Source organism: Scyliorhinus torazame, chromosome 13 (genome assembly GCF_047496885.1).
Source record: "Scyliorhinus torazame isolate Kashiwa2021f chromosome 13, sScyTor2.1, whole genome shotgun sequence".
Taxonomy (NCBI): Eukaryota; Metazoa; Chordata; class Chondrichthyes; order Carcharhiniformes; family Scyliorhinidae; genus Scyliorhinus; species Scyliorhinus torazame.
The window spans coordinates 35,590,775-35,611,993 of NC_092719.1; the positions used below are offsets into that span (position 1 = coordinate 35,590,775).

A 21,219-nucleotide genomic window follows, 5' to 3' on the forward strand; every position below is an offset into this window, starting at 1 on the left:
AATCAAGGGGCTGGAGGGCATGCAATCGGGCAAGGCCCCGGGGCCTGATGGCTACCCGGTGGAATTGTATAAGAAGTTTTCAGAGATATTGAGCCCACTGCTTGTGAGGACATTTAACGAAGCAAGAGAGAAGGGAGTCCTCCCCCCAACAATGTCGCAGGCCTCGATTTCATTGATCTTGAAACGGGAGAAGGATCTGGAGCAATGCGGGTCATACAGGCCAATTTCTCTACTAAATGTGAATGCCAAACTGCCGGCTAAGATACTGGCCACAAGGATAGAGGACTGTGTGCCGGGGGTGATAGGGGAAGACCAGGCAGGATTTGTTAAGGGCAGGCAACTCAAGGCCAATGTTCAAAGGCTTCTAAATGTTATTATGATGCCCTCAGAAGGAAAGACGGCGGAGGTGGTGGTAGCGATGGATGCGGAGAAGGCTTTTGACCGGGTGAAGTGGAATTACCTGTGGGAGGCACTGGGAAGGTTTGGGTTTGGTGAGGGCTTTATTGACTGGGTGCGATTGCTCTATCAAGGACCAGTAGCGAGTGTGCGTATGAACCGGCTGAGGTCAGGGTATATTGAACTACACCGAGGGACGAGGCAAGAGTGCCCACTCTCCCCGTTACTGTTTGCTCTGGCAATAGAGCCATTAGCCATGGAGTTAAGAGCCTCTAGGAACTGGAAAGGGCTGGTTTGTAAGGGGGGGGGGGTGGAGCACCGGGTCTCACTCTACGCAGATGACCTGCTCTTGGACATTTCGGACCCGTTGGAGGGGATGGGGGAAGTAATGCGAATCATGGGGGTATTTGGTAATTTTTCAGGGTATAAATTGAACATGGGGGAAAAACTAGATGTTTGCGATCCAGGCAATAGGGCAGGAGAAGAGACTGGGAGAGCTGCCGCTTAGAATGGTCGGAAGAGTTTTCGATATCTGGGAATCCAGGTGGCCCGGAAATAGGAGGTACTGCACAAGTTAAACCTATCCCGGTTGGTAGAACAAATGGAAGGGGACTTTAAGAGATGGGACATGCTCCCGCTATCACTGGCGGGGAGGGTACAGACCGTGAAAATGACGGTCCTTCCCAGATTTCTGTTTGTCTTTCAGTGCCTCCCCATCTTCACCCCCAAGGGCTTTTTCAAGCGGGTGAATAAGATTATTTTGGACTTTGTGTGGGCGAGTAAAACCCCACGAGTGAAGAAAGTGTTGCTGGAGTGCAGTCGGGGGTAGGGCGGGTTGGCGCTGCCGAACTTCTGCAATTACAACTGGGCAGCTAATATTGCCATGATCAGGAAGTGGGTATTGGGGAAGGGCTGGCATGGGAGCGGATGGAGGCGGCGTCATGTAAAGACACCAGTCTGGAAGCATTGGTAATGGCACCTCTGCCATTCTCGCTGGCCCGATACTCCACAAGTCCGGTGGTAGTGGCGGCTCTGAGGATCTGGGGGCAGTGGAGGAGATATAGGAGAGTGGAGGGAGCATCAATTTGGACCCTGATTTATAACAACCACAGGTTTGTACTGGCTAGGCTAAATGGCGGGTTCCATAAATGGCAGAAGGCAGGAATTAGAAGGATGGGGGATCTGTTTATAGATGGGAGCTTTCCCAGCTTGAAAGCTTTGGAGGATAAATTTAAATTGCCAGCAGGGAATGGTTTTGGGTATTTGCAGGTGCGCGACTTCCTGAGAAAACAGGTGCCGGCCTTTCCGCTGCTGCTGCCACGGGGGATACAGGATAGAGTTGTTTCCCGTACCTGGGTGGGAGAGGGGAAGATATCGGATATTTACCAGGAGCTTTCGGAGGCGGAGGAAACTCCGGTGGAGGAGCTCAAGGGCAAGTGGGAGGATGAGCTAGGAGGAGAGATATAGGTGGGTCTATGGCCGGATGCCCTAAGCAGGGTTAATACCTCCTCATCGTGCGCCTGGCTTCGCCTGATACAATTTAAGGTAGTCCACCGGGCACACATGACAGCGGCTAGAATGAGCAGGTTTTTCGGGGTAGAGGATATGTTTGCGAGGTCCTGCGGGAAGCCCAGCAAATCATGTCCATGTGTTTTGGGCATGCCCGAAGCTTAGAGGGTTTTGGCAGGGTTTTGCTTAGGCAATGTCCATGGTGCTAAAAACACGGGTGGTGCCGACTCTGGAGGTAGCGATCTTTGGCGTGTCGGAAGATCTGGGAGTTCCGGGGGCGAAAGAGGCTGACGTCCTGGCCTTTGCCTCTGGTAGCCCGGAGACGGATCTTATTAATGTGGAGGGACTCGAAGCCCCCGAGTGTAGAGACCTGGGTTAGTGACATGGCTGGGTTTCTCAGTCTTGAGAAAATAAAGTTTCCCTTAAGAGGGTCAATGTTAGGGTTCTCCCGGAGGTGGCAGCTGTTCGTCGACTTTCTCGGGGAAAATTAAAAATGTCAGCAGATGCAGTATTCCAGGGGGGGGAGGGGGGATTGATGTTGTATGGTTGAGGTGTGTGAAGATTGGACTGGGGGGGGGGGGGGGAAATGTTTATTTTACCCTGTTGATGTCATTGTTTTTGTTACTGTTATAAACATTTTCAAATATCTTAATAAAATATTCACTTTTCCTGCTCTGATGAAGTTATTAAACCCCTTGGTGCCCTGTATCCAGGTTTAAAGGACCAAATGCCTGCTTTTGACCTCCATTGGCCACTTTCATCTCCACTTGGTTTGAGAGATTGCCCTCTTATTCCCTTCTGAAAACAGCATTTCACTTCAATCGTTCAGATCCTGCAGCAGAACCTTTAGTGCTAAAAGCTGCTTCCCACCCCAGCCTCCATCTCGAGGCCAGCAGAAAGAGTTCAGGGACGATTGGTAAACCCTGTAGGATACTTTGCTTGAGATCGGATGTGAGAGGATTGTTGGATGTGGGGGAAGGCCTCTATTACTAGTTCCCTTTTTGAGATCCCACCACCCAGTTTTTGCACCCAAGGTGTTCCAACACTACCTGTCCATCGAATTATTGAATAATTTTAACATCATTTCAGATTGGCTGTATCAGTTAAGTAATTCATATGCTTTTTATGCTATCACCTGTGTGGTAGAACAATATCAAATTGATAATGCAATGCTATTTGATTGTGTCAAATGAGATCAAAGACAATGGCCAGAATTTAATAACCTCCCCCATGGCGAGTTTGGTGATGGGGAGCGGGGCGAACAATTAATCGGCAGGAGGGTGGCAGATCAGTACCCCACTGCCTCACCTCTGCCCCAATTAAGTCCACAGCAGGAAGACTCCTGGATGGCCTTCTTGCCTCGCTGCTAAATGGCCTAATTAAGAGCCTCATTCTGCCGCATCTGGTATTCACACATCAACAGGTATAGACACTCAGTTGGGGAGTGGGGTCATCCATTATGCACTCAGACAATTTCCCTTTCTATACATAATTCCATATTTCATATAATAAAACTTTCATATTCATAATCTAGGAGAAATGAGTGGCGAGGAAAACCTTCCTAATCCGTCTGAAGAGGAGATTGATGAAGATGAGGAAGAAACCATCACAGCTGTAGCCCCAGCAGTAGTCTTTCAAGAGGAGGAACTTGCAGATGTGACTACAAGCCCTGCCTTTCAGTGCCTGGATGAAGTAAGTTCCCTTCTGTATCTGTACATGGTTTTGTGGTGCTTCACATAAGGGGGATAATTCTGTTTGGTTTGTGTTCCCTAGAGGCTATTTTGATTTTATGAGAGAGTGTAAGACTTGATAGCAAATCAGCAGCCCATTTTTCATCATTTCCATGCCTATTGATTCTCATTGATCATGGATAAGGGGAAGAGGGAATGTGAAGGAGATTTAGGAGATGGGAATGGGAGGAGAGAACAAGTGAAGGAGTGATACTGGGATGGGAAGGAAATATGATTAGTGAAGCTGGAAAACCATCAAAGCTGGAGAGAGAGGATGATGCCAGTATATCATCTCAACGGTTTCAACAGGCAAACTCAGTGGGAGATAACCCAGAAGCATTTTCAGTTCATAGGAACAGGATCGATCTCGTTGGTCGTAGCAGGGCGATGATGTTTAAGAAAACCAGCAATGGGGCAACTTTCTCTAAAGGAAACAGATTTAAAAACAAATGCTGCAGCAGTTAAATGTCAAGTTACGAAACTCTTATCAGACTCCACCAAAGAAAATCAAAGGCAAGTGGACCAGGGAATTCAGTAAACTTACAGTGTACTTACCCAGGCTCCCTGCCAATCCCAGATTTCCACTTCTGTTGGAGGGAGGAGGAGGAAAGACCTTGTTTTATACCCTCTTATAACCAATTTATTTCTGACAGTTAGTAATATTAATACGGTCATACGTTTATCCATGGTGAGTGGGGAAGGAAGGCAGGTGTAGGTGGGAGCAGCGTTCCAATTTATTGCAAATGAGGAAAAGGTTCCTGGAAATTGCCATGTAATCATCTCCTTGACTTTGTGTGCTCTTGCTGCTTTTCTACTCCAGTAGCCTTAACTTTATCCCTTGTCTGTATGTCTTCCTATCCTTACACAAGTCTACTTACTATTGCATCTACCATGATGTGCTTTAAATACATTAATTAGTTTGCAGTATTAAGACTTACATAGAAAAATACAGCAGCCATTTTGCACACATCATGAGCCCATGGACAATAAACGGCCAGTTAATTTATGTTGATGGTATTAGTTGAGAGAGGAATTTGGCTAGGATTGTTGCTCGTTTTAGCCTTAGTTTATTTGCTCTAATTCTGTCACCTTTGCTCTTGAGTCGCCAGGTATCTTTCTGATACCGCCTCGTGGTTCAAGTCCGAGTAATGATTAATAATCCAACACACCGCTTAGTAAGAGTTAAATCAACGCTCATTTATTATATACAGCAATTAATACTTACACAATAATTCTACTTCTAAACTACTTCCTACCACTAACAGGCCAATACTTAACTTTGGAAATGGCCTACCAGGTCAGGGAAACGAATGGCCTTTCGAATGGGTTCTGAGCCTGCGGGATTCAAAAGCTGGTACAGGTCGGTAGTCAGGAGTGTCTATCTGGTAGCGATCGTTTGAGTAAAACTTACATTTTCTTTCAGCAAGGGTCTCGAAGGGTGCGGAGAGGAGAAGAAGAGGGTGCTGCAGCCGGGAGGAGAAGAAGGGTCGATTTGAACTTGGCCCCTATTCTTATAGTCCCCAGGGATTTCCCGCCTCTCGGGGCGGACCTTGTACCTGGTTCCAAGTGATTGGACTTGGTCCCAATCACTTGGTTCGATATTCTCAAATGCTGGAGCGATTCCTTGATCGAAGGGGTGGTCGCTTACCTCTCTTTGTGTCAGCTCCTGCCGGCGCCGAAAGGTCTGGGTGGGCTTTGTGTGTCTATTTTGTATCAATTGTTCCTGGGGATTGCTGCTTAATATGCAGATGGCTGGGGTGTTGTTATGTTGATGGCTGCAGGTATCGGTTTGGTCTGGCTTCTCCAGAGGCGAATACACTGTTTTACCTGCAGCTGTCTGTTTGAGTCCTGTTGGCTGATTTTCCCATCAGCCTCTTCCGTTCGTCATGTTAAATCGGGGTTTGGCCATTCTAATCGGGAGTCAGCCATTTTACATGGCTACATACTCTCCTTGTGATCCTAACGCGAAGCGTGAAGGATCACATCAATTTGTTACTTTCCATTCCCTGAGCGGGGGGGACACCTCCTACATGGCCTCTGCCCTGACCATAGCTATGCATAAAAATTTTAACTAACAATTCTAAGGGGGCTATGTCAGACAGGGACATGCATTTACAAAATAACAAACTTGGAACCTCTAATTTATCCTTAATATACTACCCTTGCTAAACATTCCATTATTCTATCTTCCCTAATTATACAACAAAATCACAGCATTTCATATAATCTTTCCTGGCTTGGCAGTCAAGCTCAGGATCATACAATTTTATTTATTTTTGCTCATGAAAAAGTTTTGTACATCTCTTTATTTACAACAACAACAATAAACGCAGGTGAATGCATTTTATTATAGATCGCGGGGGTCTGGTTGTAACCGAATATAGGGGATCTGATCCTATATACCGGGGTTCGAGTGCGGTAGGCTCTCCTTCTCCATTTACGTAGGTACATAGTCTGCTCTACACAGCAGTGTATCGCCAATGCTAACAGTGTTTCGATCACGTAGGACAGGGAGTACCAGGTTATGAACCTGACACACCAGGATGATGCAGTGTCGCTGGTGACTGGGCTTTGGGTACTGCGGGGCAGTGAAACATTAACGGCTGGGAGGTTTGAAGCCATGGGGTTCGCGTTCCCGCGCAACCAAATGTCCAAAAGTAAAATGTTGATCACGATGAAGGAAGTCCTCATGGCTGTCCTCTTTCCTTTTCTTTCTTTGTGTTCTCTTTATTTTCTCCGGTCCTGGAGCTTCTGGAGTTCTGTAGAAACAAGCATAGTATCTGTAACTACCTTTGTTTAATATCCGGTATGCTAGTGTGTCTGTCCTTTGGTGCCAATTACTCCCTTTATAATTGGTCACTATGTGTGACTTCCTCATTTATTTCCAAAAACAAATTTTAGGACACGGCACACTTCCCAATCATGAACCAGTGCTGATTTATCATCCAAATGTTCCAGGATGTAAATAGCAGATGGCGGCAACCTAAAGGTTACCTAAACAAACAAAAACTTTTTGAAATAAAAAATGTCAAATGAGGTGCGTATGGGCCGCGACGGGTAAGATTTGGATGGAGTCCCCGGGTAGGGCGGCTACCAATGCCGTATCTCCCCTACCCGAGCGTGGTTGACCAGCGGGGGGGTCCTCAGGCCGGGCGGGTCTCGCGCCGTTTCTCCACTGCCTGAGCAACCGACAAGAACGGGCAAAAATGTAGTCATCGTGGTGGGGCTGCCATAGTGGTTCTATCCTTCGAACCAGAAGGGCAGTTACGATCGGGCGTCTGGTACCCGAACAAGTATCAGCTGAAAAGCTAGTTCCACTGAACAAGCGTGTGGTCTGTTGACCAGGTATCTGCAGATAAGTTACTTCCGCTGAACAAGCGTGTGGAAAAATTCTCCTGTCGGACAAACAACATTAAACAAACTTACTAACAACATAAAACTTTCTGCAGGTTCCATCAGGAAGGACAACACTTTTCCCAAGCGGTTCCTTTAAAACATCATGTGGACACCTCAGTTCTCGGTTGCGAACAGGGTCGCAAAGGGGTTGGCGGTTTGGGAGTCAGACCCGAGGTCGTCACCTTCTCCCAGGTGCCAAACTCTGGAGTGGATTAGGGCTGAAAGGGCTGCTTGGTGTGAGTTGGGGTTGCTCTCGTCGTTGCGAACGAGTCTGTAGGCGTTGTCGCGGTGCCAATAATTTGTGTCGAGTTGTGTGGGGACAAAATCGGGGTCGTCCGTGTGGTTCGGTGGTCGGTGGTGGGGTTTATTTAGAAAAGTGATCAGTAAGGGATCACTTTGATCGTAGTCTGAGTCGCTGGGTGTGGGTCCGGTTGCATGGGGATAGTAGGGAGGTGTGCTGTGGCTATCGTCCGAGTCACAGTCGCTGTCTCTGCTGCTGCAGTCTGTGGGCGTTCCGGGGCGGAGTGTATATTTCGGGGGTGGAGTCGAGGTCGAGTCCGTGGCTGGGCTGGACGTGGTGGGGGTTGGTCGGGTTACGTTGGCTGTGGGTGGGGTGTGGTCTGCTGCGTCAAGCATGACGTGGTGTGCGTGGTTCGACTGTGTTCCATAAGCCTTTAACTGGTTTATATGAAACCACGCAGTCTTACCATTGGGGTACTTTATTTTGTAAACGGATGGGCTTACTTTATCCGCAATGGAATACGGACCCGAGTATTTTGGTGACAGGAATGTGCTGGGGTTATATACAGACAGCATCACTTGCTGTCCAATATCGTACTCCGTTGCATGCACAGTCTTATCGAAACAAGCCTTGCTCTGTTTCTTTTTGGTGTCCAATTTTACTGTGGCTGCTAACTGAGCCGTTTTTACATTTGCAACTAATTGCTCCACGTCTTTCTCGTGTGTGAGGGCCGTCACTTTGGGGCTGGTCAGGTCTAAACCTAACCAGTATTCTGTCCCTTTCATGGGGCGTCCGGCCATGAGAGTGTGTAGGGTGTAACCTGTGGATGTAGAAATAGTGTTACGCAAAAACATCAACGCAAAAGGGAGGACTGAGTCCCAAGTGGTGTTGTTCTGCTGGACCATTTTTCTGAGGGTGGTTTTTAGGGTCCGATTCATGCGCTCCACGATACCACTCGACTGTGGGTGGTATGCTATGTGGAATTTTTGGGTGATGCCAAATATCGTGAGGACGTTCTGCATGACACGTCCCGTAAAATGAGAGCCTTGGTCCGATTCAATGCTGCGGGGGTGTCCCCATCTTGTAAAGATGTGGTGGGTTAGAATCTTGGCTGTGGTTTTTGCAGTGTTTGTGCGGGCTGGAAATGCTTCCACCCATTTTGTAAATGTGTCTATGACCACAAGTACATATTTATAGCCATTCCTGCAAGGGGGCAATGGACCTAAAAAATCAATCTGGAGGTTAGTCCAGGGGCCGTTAACGGGTCGGGTGTGGCTGAGTTGGGCCTTTTTGGCATATCTGTCGGGGTTATTCTGCGCACAGATAAGGCAATTTTCTATGTAATGGCTTACATTTCCTTTAGATTTGGCCACCAACAAAGCTGTTTGAGATGGGCTGTAGTGGGATCGATTCCCTGATGTCCATGACCGTCATGGAACAAACAAATCAATTGGTTCCTGTCCTGTTCAGGAACTACATAAAGGGTGTCCTTTAACACCACACCGTCATGTGTGGTCAGCGTATTTCTGAACCTCTCGTAGGAGGCTGGAAACTTTCCTTTCACAATCTCCGCGAGATTGCTGTCCTGCTTCTGGGCCTCTACTAGATCCTCGATTCTAGTCTGTGTGACCTGAACTGCACTCACTGGCGCGCTTTCGGGGGGTTTCCAAAAATACCCATGTCTGGAACCTGCCTTAGCCAGTGCGCCGGCTTTTACATTTCCAGGGGGGGAGGAACGATGGTGGCTGCGGACTTTTATGATCCCAAAAGTCCTGTTCTGGGCTTTCTCTAAAATATGGTGGAGTAATGGGGCTGAGGGGAGGGGTTTCCCATCTGCGGAAACAAATTCTCTTGCTTCCCACAGGGGCAGAAATTCTGTGAGGCTGTTACAGACATAGAGGCTGTCCGAGTATATGTCTGCTGGGCTGGGGAAGGAATCTGGGTGCTCAACGATGTAAGCGATGGCCGCAAGCTCTGCTGCCCGCGCGCCTAAGTGTCCGGGTAGTTTTAACGTTATTTCCTCGAAGGCACGTCCCTGCGCGTCCTCAACATAGATCCCGCAACCTGTTATGCGCTGCCCATCCAAGACTGTGGAAGATCCATCCACATAAATCTTAATGGGTTCACACGTGTCCGTGTGCGGGGGGGCTATGAGTTGAATTTCCTATCTTTCTATGGGGTGTTTTAGCTATAAAAGGGGCCTGTGTTATGGTGTGGAGAGATGATCTCACATTCATGGGGGTTCCGGGGTACTGTAAATTGTCGGCTAAGTAGGTGTGTGTCTTTGTCCGTTTTACTGTGATGTCCCATCCCTGCAAGAGAAGGGTCCATCTGGCTGCTCTTATTTGACTGACGGTACCGTCCTTGAGTCGTCCGTCCAGTAAAAGTTGGGTGGGGGTGTGTTCGGTCAGAATGGTGATGGGGTTCAGTCCGGTAATATAGGAAAAGTACTGGACTGCCCAAAAAACTGCGAGCAGGTTCTTCTCACAGGCTGAAAATCCCTGCTCCATAGCATCTAAAAGTCGGGAGGCGTAAGCCACGGGTCTTAACTGGTCATGCCGTTCCTGCAGGAGCACGGCTGAAAGGGTGCGGTCTGTGGTTGCTACCTCTATGGCGTAAGGGGAAAGCGGGTCTGGAACCTGTAGTGCAGGGGCAGCTATGAGTGCCTGTTTTAACAAGTCCACCGCATCCGTATGCTGCGGAAGCCATTCCCAGGAGGCTCCTTTCTTTAGGAGGTCTGAGAGGGGCGCTGCCTTGCTGGCGAAACAGTCAATGTGGTTTCGGCAGTAGCCAACCAGTCCTAAAAACGACCGGAGGACTGAAACGTTCTGGGGAAGGGGCAATTTAGCGATCGAGTCAATTCTTTTATGCTCGATCTCGCATTTACCGTGCGTGATAATTGTTCTCAAATATATCACCTTTTCTTCCAAAATCTGGGCCTTTTTGGGGTTGACTTTACAACCGATTGCGTGTAATAGTTCCAGGAGTTCGGACAGAAGCTCAATGTGCTCTTCCTTGGTGTCTGTCTGCAGTAGTAGGTTGTCTACATACTGTACCAGACATTTGGGGCGAGAAAATTTCACTAGTCCATTTGCCAGCTGTCGGTGGAAAATGGAGGGAGAGTTGTCGAATCCTTGCGGCAGGCATGTCCACGTGTACTGCTGTGCTTTAAAGGTGAAGGCAAATTTGAACTGGCACGCCTTTGCCAATGGAATGGACCAGAATCCATTACTGATGTCCAAAACCATAAAGAATTGGGAATTGAGTCCCTGCTTGAGCATGGTCTCGGGACTTGTTGCTACGGTGGGGGCTGCTGCGGGGGTAACTTTGTTGAGCTCCCGATAATCAATGGTCAGCCGCCATGATCCATCGGGCTTTCTCACTGGCCAAATCGGGGCATTATTAGTGGAGGCTACTGATCTAAGTACGCCCTGCTCTAATAAGCTTTCTATAACTTTTAAGATTTCTCCCTCTGCCTCTTGGGGAAATCCATATTGTTTTGGGGGTCTAGGGTCAGGTCCTGTTACTTGTACGGAGCCAGTCATCCGTCCACAGTCGTGCTTGTGGGTCACGAATGCTGCCCTGTTCTTTTGCAGAACTGCCCTAACCAGCTTGTCCGTACTAAGCGTGGTCGGGTTGACCCAAAATTCGCCTATGGCGCTAATTTTGTTCATGGATTCCCCTATGTTGAGCGTTGTGGGGGCTCTAGCGGATTTTACCATCTTCCAGATACACTGGTTGACTGGATCGAATGAAAGGTGGTGGGAATTCATGAAGTCAATTCCCAGGATGTGTTCTACTGTGTGGGGCAGGTCTACTAAAACTACGGGGTGTTTGGTGGTGATGGTTCCTATTTGAATGGGTACAGGGGCTGTGATGTGTCCCTGCTGTGAGTGGCCTGTAAAGCTGCTGAGGGTGATAGTGGCTGTAGTGGGCCACGTGTCTTTTTGAAATAGGGTGGAGGAATTTATGGTGGTGCGGGACCCTCCTGTGTCCCAAAGAAATTCGATAGGCTGTCCCCGAATTTTCGATGCGACTACGGGTCATCCTGACCTATCCCAAAGGGTGTCGCAGACCCAACTGGGGGAGTACACCGTCAGTCCGTTCCGGTCAAGTCCGTCTGATCCGAACGGGCGCTAACGCTATGGATGGGTTCTGTCTTTTTCTTAATCAGAGTGCCTGTCTGTTGGGCTCTCTCTGGCTTTTTATAGGGGCATTGCACTCTTTCGCGAAATGTCCCAACTGTCCACAGTTGTAACACTCTTGTGACTTGGGTGGGGGGCTGTTCTTTCCCTCATTTACCCAGGCAGGGTTGTGATGTGTTGCTTTTACTGCCTGCATGTCTGCGGCGGCTTGCTTTTCTTCGGTGTTTTTAGCTGTGGGTTTACTCTGAACAGATTGCTCCCAAACGTGGGACAATCTTTTAACTACCCACTTCTCGTTATGGGCCTCTTCCGAGGGATCATAACTAGTACAGGCATTCTGCCCTGCATCTGTGGCATGGGAGATAAGGGTGCGGATCCATTTGGCCATATTGTCGGGGACAAATGGGCACGGTCTACGTCTCCAAAGACTGCTGCGAAGTGAATCCACAGGCATCCAGCGAACGCTGTGGGGTGCTCAGATTTCTTCTGCCTACATTTATTTAGGCCATCTACGGGGTCACCCCGGTTATACCCGATCGCATCCAGGATCGCAGTATGCATTTCTGCAAGGGTGCCTCCTCCTACATTCTGTGGGTCGGGAAGGGCTGCTGCTACCGATGGATCTAAACTTAGAACCATGAGCTTTACATGCTCTCTCTCATCCAGGCCGTACATGTTCGCCTGATGTCTAACTGTGGCAAAGAAATGGTGGGGGTCTGCGGCGGGGAGGAACGGTGTGATCTTTGCACACGCGTCCCGTAATTGGGTCACTGTTAAGGGGGTGGAATATAGGTATTCCGCATCGTCCGATATGGCTGTGCGGTGGGTGGTTATAGGGTTCATTGGAGCCTGACCTACCTGCTGTGTGGGAGGTTGGGGTGCTTTTCTCCTTTGGGCCTTTCCCTGCGCACATGTTCCCTGAACATATCTCTGCGCTGTTTCTTGTAACTCTTCCCAATCAGGGCCGTCTTCCTGGTCTAACTTTTCCCCAAAGCCGTCTTCCTGGTCTAACTTTTCCCCAAAGGTTTCCTGAAATCCTTTCTGAACAGAAAGCAGTGATTGCAGGTCTGCAGTCTGCTTCCGGCACTTTGCATGATCTATGCTGCTCTGTCTTTGTTCTGTGGTGGCAGCGTGGAGTGCTCTCAAGGCTGCCTTGAGATCACTGCATTGTTTCTGTAGCGTCTCCACCTGCTTTTCTGTCTCTTTCCTTACCAGGACTGCACGTTGCGTGTCCTGATAGGCCTTTTCATACTGTGATTGGAAACTGCTTAAATGCGCCAGACAGGACTGGTGACCCCGTTTGGCGTCAGCCACCTCTTCATCCTTTGCTGCCAATTTCCTCCTTAACTCTAAATTCTCTTTCTCAACCTCGCTTACTTCGACTTTACTCATCCGATGTATGCCCTCTACTTGTTTGCGAAGCGTCTTGACGACCTCCTCTGTGCTTCGCATTTGTGCCAAACAGGACACGATTGCCATCGGCTTGCGAGCTTTCGCTAAGCTCTTTTTATGTATCTCACTCATGTTCTCCCACCAAGTATGCCCTATACTTCCAGGACCTGATTCGTCATTATCGCAGAAATCATTCCACAGGGGCCATCCTTTGCCTTTGAGATATTTCCAGATTTCCTCCTCCCAAATGGGACACTGTCCCACTCTACTGCTGCTGGTCGCTGCGACCGCAAATTCCTCAGGGTTCATGAGGCGCTGCATTGCCTGCATGACCATCTTTCCTAACCGACTGCTTCGTTTAAATTTGGAACAGGGGGCTAAGGCGGTGTCATAAATGTGGGTATGGCTTTCGCTATTTTCCGAAAATACAGACTTCCGACAGTTTTGACGCAACAAAAATCTATCAGTTTTACCTTATAGCCCTGTTAGATACGCATGCATGCATACACTCCCGAATTATGACTATTAATCAGAACTGCTTGAATACTTGTGGTTTTCTGGTTCCATTTGGATTCTAATTCAAATTGCTTGGGTTCTCCCGGAGTGGTTTTCCACTTCTAGATCGGGTCCCATCAGGATGTCGCCAAAATGTTGCTCATTTTAGCCTTAGTTTATTTGCTCTAATTCTGTCACCTTTGCTCTTGAGTCGCCAGGTATCTTTCTGATACCGCCTCGTGGTTCAAGTCCGAGTAATGATTAATAATCCGACACATCGCTTAGTAAGAGTTAAATTAACGCTCATTTATTATATACAGCAATTAATACTTACACAATAATTCTACTTCTAAACTACTTCCTACCACTAACAGGCCAATACTTAACTTTGGAAATGGCCCACCAGGTCAGAGAAACGAATGGCCTTTCGAATGGGTTCTGAGCCTTCGGGATTCAAAAGCTGGTACAAGTCGATAGTCAGGAGTGTCTCTCTGGTAGCGATCGTTGGAGTAAAACTTACATTTTCTTTCAGCAAGGGTCTCGAAGGGTGCGGAGAGGAGAAGAAGGGGGTGCTGCAGCCGGGAGGAGAAGAAGGGTCGATTTGAACTTGGCCCCTATTCTTATAGTCCCCAGGGGCTTCCCGCCTCTCGGGGCGGACCTTGTACCTGGTTCCAAGTGATTGGACTTGGTCCCAATCACTTGGTTCGATATTCTCCAATGCTGGAGCGATTCCTTAATCGAGGGGTGGTCGTTTACCTCTCTTTGTGTCAGCTCCTGCCGGCACCGAAAGGTCTGGGTCGGCTTTGTGTGTCTATTTTGTATCAATTGTTCCCGGGGATTGCTGCTTAATATGCAGATGGCTGGAGTGTTGTTATGTTGATGGCTGCAGGTATCGGTTTGGTCTGGCTTCTCCAGAGGCGAATACACTGTTTTACCTGCAGCTGTCTGTTTGAGTCCTGTTGGCTGATTTTCCCATCAGCCTCTTCCGTTCGCCATTTTAAATCTGGGTTTGGCCATTCTAATCGGGAGTCAGCCATTTTACATGGCTACAGGATACAAGGAGAACTCACTGCTCTGAAATAACATGTATGTAAATGAAATAAACCACATACATACCAGTATTGAATATTGTTTGCTTTATTATAGGAATTTGTTTTGATCAGTTTTACAGAGTTTATAACCGGTCTCAGTGCTTATGGTAAATACATCATAATGAGAATAGTTAATATCCAAGTTAATCTTTTTTTTATACATCTTTCAAATGTTGTACAGTGCAGTTATTTCGATTCTTTTAGTGGCACTCTTCTAATAATTAGGCAAGCTTACAGTGTTACAAATCTCTGGCCCTACCATTAAACTGCTGAGTAATTTGTGCAAATTAATAGGTTTAACATTGGATGAGCATTCCAATAACATACGATATTAGGTGTAGCTAGTAGAAGAATATACTTAAAGCTAAAATAATAGGTGTAGCTAGTAGAAAAGTATACTTAAAGCTAAAATAATCAATGTTAATCATTAATATAGCACAGTTAATTAAATTCCTATCTGCTTTCAAAGAATGTTGAAGTTATGAAATGATTAATCAGCATTTACAGTATACCTCTTGAAAGTAATTTTTGCAAAATTTCTTATGGAATTATTTTTAATTGAAAAGCCGATGTAATTATTTCGCTGAAATGCTTCAAAAAGGAATAAAAATAGATATTCTCTAATTATTTCCATCCAGCTCCTTAAAAAGACAAGGATGGATCCCAGCCCCGGGTCACTGTCCGTGTGGAGTTTGTACATTCTCTCTGTGTCTGCGTGGATCACACCCCCACAAATCAAAAAGATGTGCAGGGTAGGTGAATTGTCACCGCTAAATTGCCCCTTAAGTGGAAAAAATAAATTGGGTACTCTAACTTTATAACAAAAAGACTAGATATAAAAATTAATTTGGACTCATTTATGGTGAAATTCAGAGCTGCGTAGGCAGCCTACACCCCAACTGTGAGGCCCAAGGCATACCTAAAATTGGAGCTTGGGGCCCTGTTTCATTGTTTGGCGTACAACCAGTACCTGTTGCACCTCAACTACACTGATTAATAACCAGTAGAAATACTTTAACCCACATATACATATATTTATTTTACATATTCTTTTCTCTTCTTACAAGAATTTGCTTAGATATCTCATTTAATGTTTCAGGATGTTTTTCGTAGGTATAAAGAACAGATGTTGAAACATAGACAGATGACTGAAAGATTGGTTGAAAAGATGTGGTATTGAGAAATTTTTAAAAGATGAGCGACGTGGAGAGACAGTGTTGTTCAGGGAGTAAGTTCTGAGACTGCTAAAGAAACTGCAATCAATATTAGGGAAAAGTGACAGAGGGAATGCGCAGGAGGATAGTCAGAAAAATGAAAGGTGTTGGAGAGGCTATAAGTTAAAAGGTACAGCAGAGCAAGGCCTTGGAGTGAGCTCAAGGTGAGTAGCGGGATTTTAAATTCAATACATTGGAGGAGCAGGAACTAATGTAGATCAACAAGGACAAGGCAATAGGTGATTAAGATCTAGTATGCAACTGAATACAAATACTGGCATTTTGACGAGTTGTAGTTAATGTAACTCGGAGGATGGGAAATCAGCCAGGAGCTTTTGAAGAACTGAACTCAAAGAGATGACAAAAGTATGCAGGACATTGTGGTGACATTAGATTCTGGAGATTAAGGCAGAGGTGGAAATAAGCAGAATCAGTGATGAAGAAGAAATGGGTTTTGAAGCAAAAACTAAATATTGTGGAATCTGAAAATCTGAAATAAAAACAGAAAATATTGGTAATACACATCAGATTAGGAGGAATCGGTGGAGTGAAAAACAGAGTTAACGGTTCAAGGAAATGGTCTTCATATGAGGAGTTTGAAACTTAGTGCTGAATGAAGCAGGACATGAAGGTTTTGCACAATCTGGTTCACCCTGAGTCAGTAGTTAGGAATACGATTTGAGTTGGTGGTAAAGGACCAAAGTTTATGGTGAGGTAGGAAATGATGGCTTCAGTCTTCCCAGTGTTTGTCTGAAGGAAGCTTTGACTCACCTATGATTGACATCATAGAAGTAGTCGTGGGTTTATCGGAAATTATAGAAAATAGAGCTGGGCGTTATAGATTAAGCATTTGCATAGAGAAACCTCTCAGTAGCATTTTTAGAATCTTTTTGAAACTTTTATTGTTGGCACGTCCCTAGGGCTCAAATGCTTTAGGCCTGATGAGCATTCTTACTGACTTGAAAGAATGGCGGTAGCCATTCAGAGTTTCACGTGCTACAGTGTACCAAGTGCCCCAAAAAATACCATTTTGTATGCCTTTGTAGAGCTTTTTATAATATTTGCCATTGAGATTGGCAGACAAGCAAGCATCAAACCACCAGCCAGAGCTATAATAGGTCCCACAGTTACCCAAAGGGTAATTATCATTGTCTTTGTCTTTGGTGGTGAAGTAGTTTTGATCATGGTTATAATTCTTGCCGTTATGGAGTGCATCACCAGCTGTGCCAGAATAACCATTAACAGACAGGCGATAATAGTGATCTTCATCATCAATGGAGAATTGATTGTATGAGGCATATTTTTTGACACTGTTCCAGTCTTCAAATTCAATTCTCAAGACCATTTCCTTGTATTTTGTCAAAAGATATATTTTGTCATTTCCCAGCCAAAATTCTGTTGATAGGTTCCCAAAACCATTTTTGTACTCTGCCCAGGTGCGATTAAAATCGACACTGCCATCTTTGCGAGACTGCAGAACTGTCCATCCGCCTTTCAGAGTTTCCATATCACAATAAACTGAAAAACTTTTATTAGAGCCTTTGGCAATTTCATAGATGCCACTTTTCCGATGTCCTAATTTGTAATAATCTGAACAATCTTGAGGAGCCCATAGTACCACTGAAAACAAGTATAGAACTAGGTTAGTAACTTCGCCTATTATATCAAAAGATGAATTAATTCATACCAGCTTGAATTGTTTAACTATTAATAGATATGTATTACTGCTAATCTTTCACAACATTGAATTCAATGCAGTGAGAAAAGAGAAATGTTTGATTACAAATATTTAAACAAATAGTTCTGTCAGATCTTTAAAAATTCTCAAGGAAACGTTTAATTTACAGTGATCGATGCTTTAGCTGTGCTTTAAATTATAAGAATTCTGCTTTCCAAAATAAATGATTTGGAAAGCAAGCAAGGATGAGTAACACAATTTGGTCAAATTGCATGTTTGTTCCGTTTTTACTAACAATAACATTGTGCGATTCATTTTTTACAGTAAGTGTAATGTTGGTTAACTACTTCCCTATTTCTGTGGTTTTAAAAGAGTATAGTATTCATGAAAACATGTTTCACAAACATTATTTTGCTGTGGAGGGAGACAAACAAGTTATGTCCTTTCAATATGAGTATTTGTATGTTTGCAAAAAAACAAAATAATTGATAACCATATTAAGGATAAGGATAGCTCTTTAATATGAGTATGATTGGACTCCTGCATGTGGGAAAAAGCAAAAAAGGAAGTTTCCACAATTAAATAGAAACAGGATGCGATGGATGCAATTTGGTGTTTCTGTGCCTCAAAATATTCTTTGATATTAATAGTTTAATTCCACAGTTAATCTGAAGGGCAAGCATTTAATTTGTAAAGAGAGAGTGTGTATGATTATGCTTCACAGCTGAAGTTTGAACATTACAATAACCACTAGCTAACTGAACTTCAGCAAAAGCAATGTGCATGCCCATTCCTTCTTAGTCATTTGTTTATTTTTTAATGCTTTTATTAATTTTTTTTGCTCCTGCCTAACATGCGATGTTGCCTGGAAGTTTTAAGATAGGACCAATGTAGGGAAGTCTGGAGAATGCAATCTCCCAGGTCACCACCCTTCTTGTCTACATGAATCATGCCATAAATTGAAATCAGGCCCTAAGATTGGGCTGGATTCTTCTGCCCTGCCCGCTGCAAAATCGCCACAGTAAAGTTCATTGACCTCGGGCAGGATTCTCTGGTCGCCAGGCAGGCACAATGTCCCCACTCCAGCATCAAAACGCGGGCGTTTCACTCTGGACTTTCTTGAAGCTCTGGCTGCAGATACAGGGCCCTGCACTTCGGTCGGGTGTCCGCGCACCGCGGAGCGGCCCCGAAAATATAGACCCTCCCTGAGATCGCATGTGCCCGCGGATCGGTGGCCCCCGATCGCTAGCCTGGCCGTCCCTGAGGCCCCCCCCCCAGGTGAAAGATACCCCCGCCCCCACCAGGGCGGCCGCGGACTGACTGCAACCGCCATTGGCCGTTCCCGACAGGCAAAATATGGTTCGAACCACGCCGTCGGGAACTGGGCCAGTTTTCGTCGGAGAATCGCGGGGGGGGGGGCCTCTGTCAATGGCCCCCTACCCGCGCCGCGTGGACCGTGCGCATGAATCACGGGTGCGGCGTTGTGCTGAATTTTGGCGTCAACGCCCATTCTCCGCTCCCGCGCCGATCGTGATTTTGGCATGGAGGCTCGGAGAATCCCACTCAAGGTGTATGAAAATTAGGGATTGGAGCAAGACAATTACATAGAAGTATTTGGTAAGAAAACCTGTCTCAGCGTCTCTACAGAAATTATATTTTTTATTACACGGTTAAAAATAGATAGCATGCTAATTTGACATGCAAAATGTTTACATTAAAAAATATTTACTTTAACTTTTACTTATTGTCGGGCAACCTGGTGTTGCAGTGGTTAGCACTGCCTCACGGCGCCAATGACCCGGATGCGATCCTGGTCCATGTGGAGTTTGCACATTCTCCTGTGTCTGCTTGGGTCTCACCCCCACAACCCAAAGATGTGCAGGATGGGTGAACTGGCCACGCTAAATTAACAAAAACGAATTGAGTCCTCTAAATTTTTTTTAAAAACTTATACTTGTTGTGATGAAAGCTACAAAAAAGCCAGAGTTTGCAATACAATTGATATTAAAAGTAATCAAGTTGATGCAGTTTTTAAACTGAGGCCAATTCATGCATTATTGAAATATTTAATTTTTCACTAGTTCACTGTCTAAGATCAACAAGAAAATTCCTACTGTTTATTAGGAGTGTGGCTTATTTAGAAAGAACAATGAGCCAAACAAGCTTTACTTAAAAAGTGAAAGGGAGTAAAGATTTTAAAAATACATCACATTAGATTTTTAAATATATGGACAACTTGAATAACTGTTTAAAAATTTAAAAATGCAATGGTAAATATTTTTTCAAAATGCATATCACTACATTTTATGCCTCTAGTTGTGAAGTCTTAATACTGACAGTTTATCAGGTATCAAAGCTTTTCAATTTATAGGATAGATAAGTACCTTGAATCTAAGTATTGGTATTGTTTAACTTGTGTATTAAAATATAATTGGAACATTTCAAGTTTCCGTTTATTTAGAAGGAAATGGTAATTCAAAAGTTTGAATAACCAAGGAAATTTTGACTTTGTATAAATGGAATCATTAAAGTTGGAAAAATTACATCTGTTTTAATTGCATTAAAAGTAATATTTATAAATTCTGTTTTTCACACGTTGATTAACTTACCTGATTGACCTACAGCTGCACAAGTTGTATAACACTTGTTGTTCAATGTATTCACAGTGCTTTTAATATTTGAAATCTCACTGTTAATGTAGTGCAAAACAGTGTCCATATTCAGAATACTCATCTCTTCCAAACGACCCTGAAGCACATTGATTTGATTTCTGGCTTGCCGGAGTAAACTTGTTTGCTTATTAATTTTTTTCTCCAAATGCGTTATCCTGTTGACACCATCTCTGCCATACTCTGTACTTCCAGTATCTTGATCATAACGGATAGACTCGTCCTGTTTTCCTTCCAGCCACTTACGCTTCATCTTATTTACTGTTGCTGTTAGACTTTTTACCTGTTTGACAGTCTTTGTGAGGAGTTGTGTCTGCTTGGGTAGCTGAATGGTGAGAGGTGGAAGATTTACCTGGTAATCACAGACTTCACCTTCATCATCGCACTCTGTGCGCTTCAGCTTGAGGGAGCAGGCTCCATTTGCATATCTTTCTGTGGAATTCTTGAATCTGCTGGTATTTTTGTATCCCACAGGAACTTCCATGCATAGTATTAATCCAACATTTAGGAGAAGGAGTGCAAAAGCAGTCTTCATTATGTCTGCAAAATCTTTCACTAACCGTGAAGTGCAAGAATGCTTTCAGGCTATTACAAAATAACACTGCTGTGTCAGTACCCTAGCACTGACTAACAGAAACTTAGTGCTCAAGCTGCTATTTGCTGCTAGAGATATTAATACTCTGGATGGGCAGTTCAGTTGTGAAATCATATCCGCCAGTCTTCAATATTGACAGTTCCTAAGCCTGCCTACGTAACTTGAAAATTGCCTCGGTTACAGTAGAGTATGGTGTAACATTTGAGAGCTAGCAGTATGTCACTGTTATTTTTCTGCTTTAAACTTGCATACTGCACATTCCTGTTGCAGAAAAATATGCCACAGCATCTACTTGGTGGCATGCATAGTTTGGGTGTAAAAGATGCTGTTTGATGTCCAAAAATTGCTTGTACATCATAAGCACACACTTTCTCCATTTGCCAACTTTTTACTCACTTGACCTATCAATATCATAGAATGATAGAATTTACAGTGCAGAAGGAGGCCATTCAGCCCATCGAGTCTGCACCGGCCCTTGGAAAGAGCACCCTACTTAAGCCCCATGCCTCAACCCTTTATCCCCGTAACCCCACCTAACATTTTTGGACACTAAGGGCAATTTAGAATGGCCAATCCTCCAAACCTGCACATCTTTGGACTGTGGGTGGAAACTGGAGCGCCCGGAAGAAACCCACGCAGACACGGGGAAAATGTGCAGACTCCGCACA

General features: G+C 45.2%; 2 protein-coding genes across 2 annotated transcripts in view; one reads left to right on the forward strand and one right to left on the reverse strand.

Moving 5' to 3' along the window:
* The first annotated feature begins 3,443 nt into the window (after positions 1-3,443).
* Positions 3,444-21,219, forward strand: part of ccdc146 (coiled-coil domain containing 146) — a 176,333-nt gene continuing 158,557 nt past the window's right edge. The window contains 1 exon segment of the mRNA XM_072471338.1: positions 3,444-3,597. Coding sequence (XP_072327439.1) covers positions 3,445-3,597 — 153 coding nt within the window. The 5' untranslated portion in view covers position 3,444.
* Positions 14,426-20,585, reverse strand: fgl2a (fibrinogen-like 2a). The gene is made up of 2 exons (XM_072471337.1): positions 19,897-20,585; positions 14,426-17,229 (listed from the first exon to the last, which is right to left on the reverse strand). The coding sequence occupies exons 1-2, from the start codon at positions 20,489-20,491 to the stop codon at positions 16,526-16,528; spliced, it is 1,299 nt and encodes a 432-aa protein (XP_072327438.1). The 5' UTR covers positions 20,492-20,585; the 3' UTR covers positions 14,426-16,525.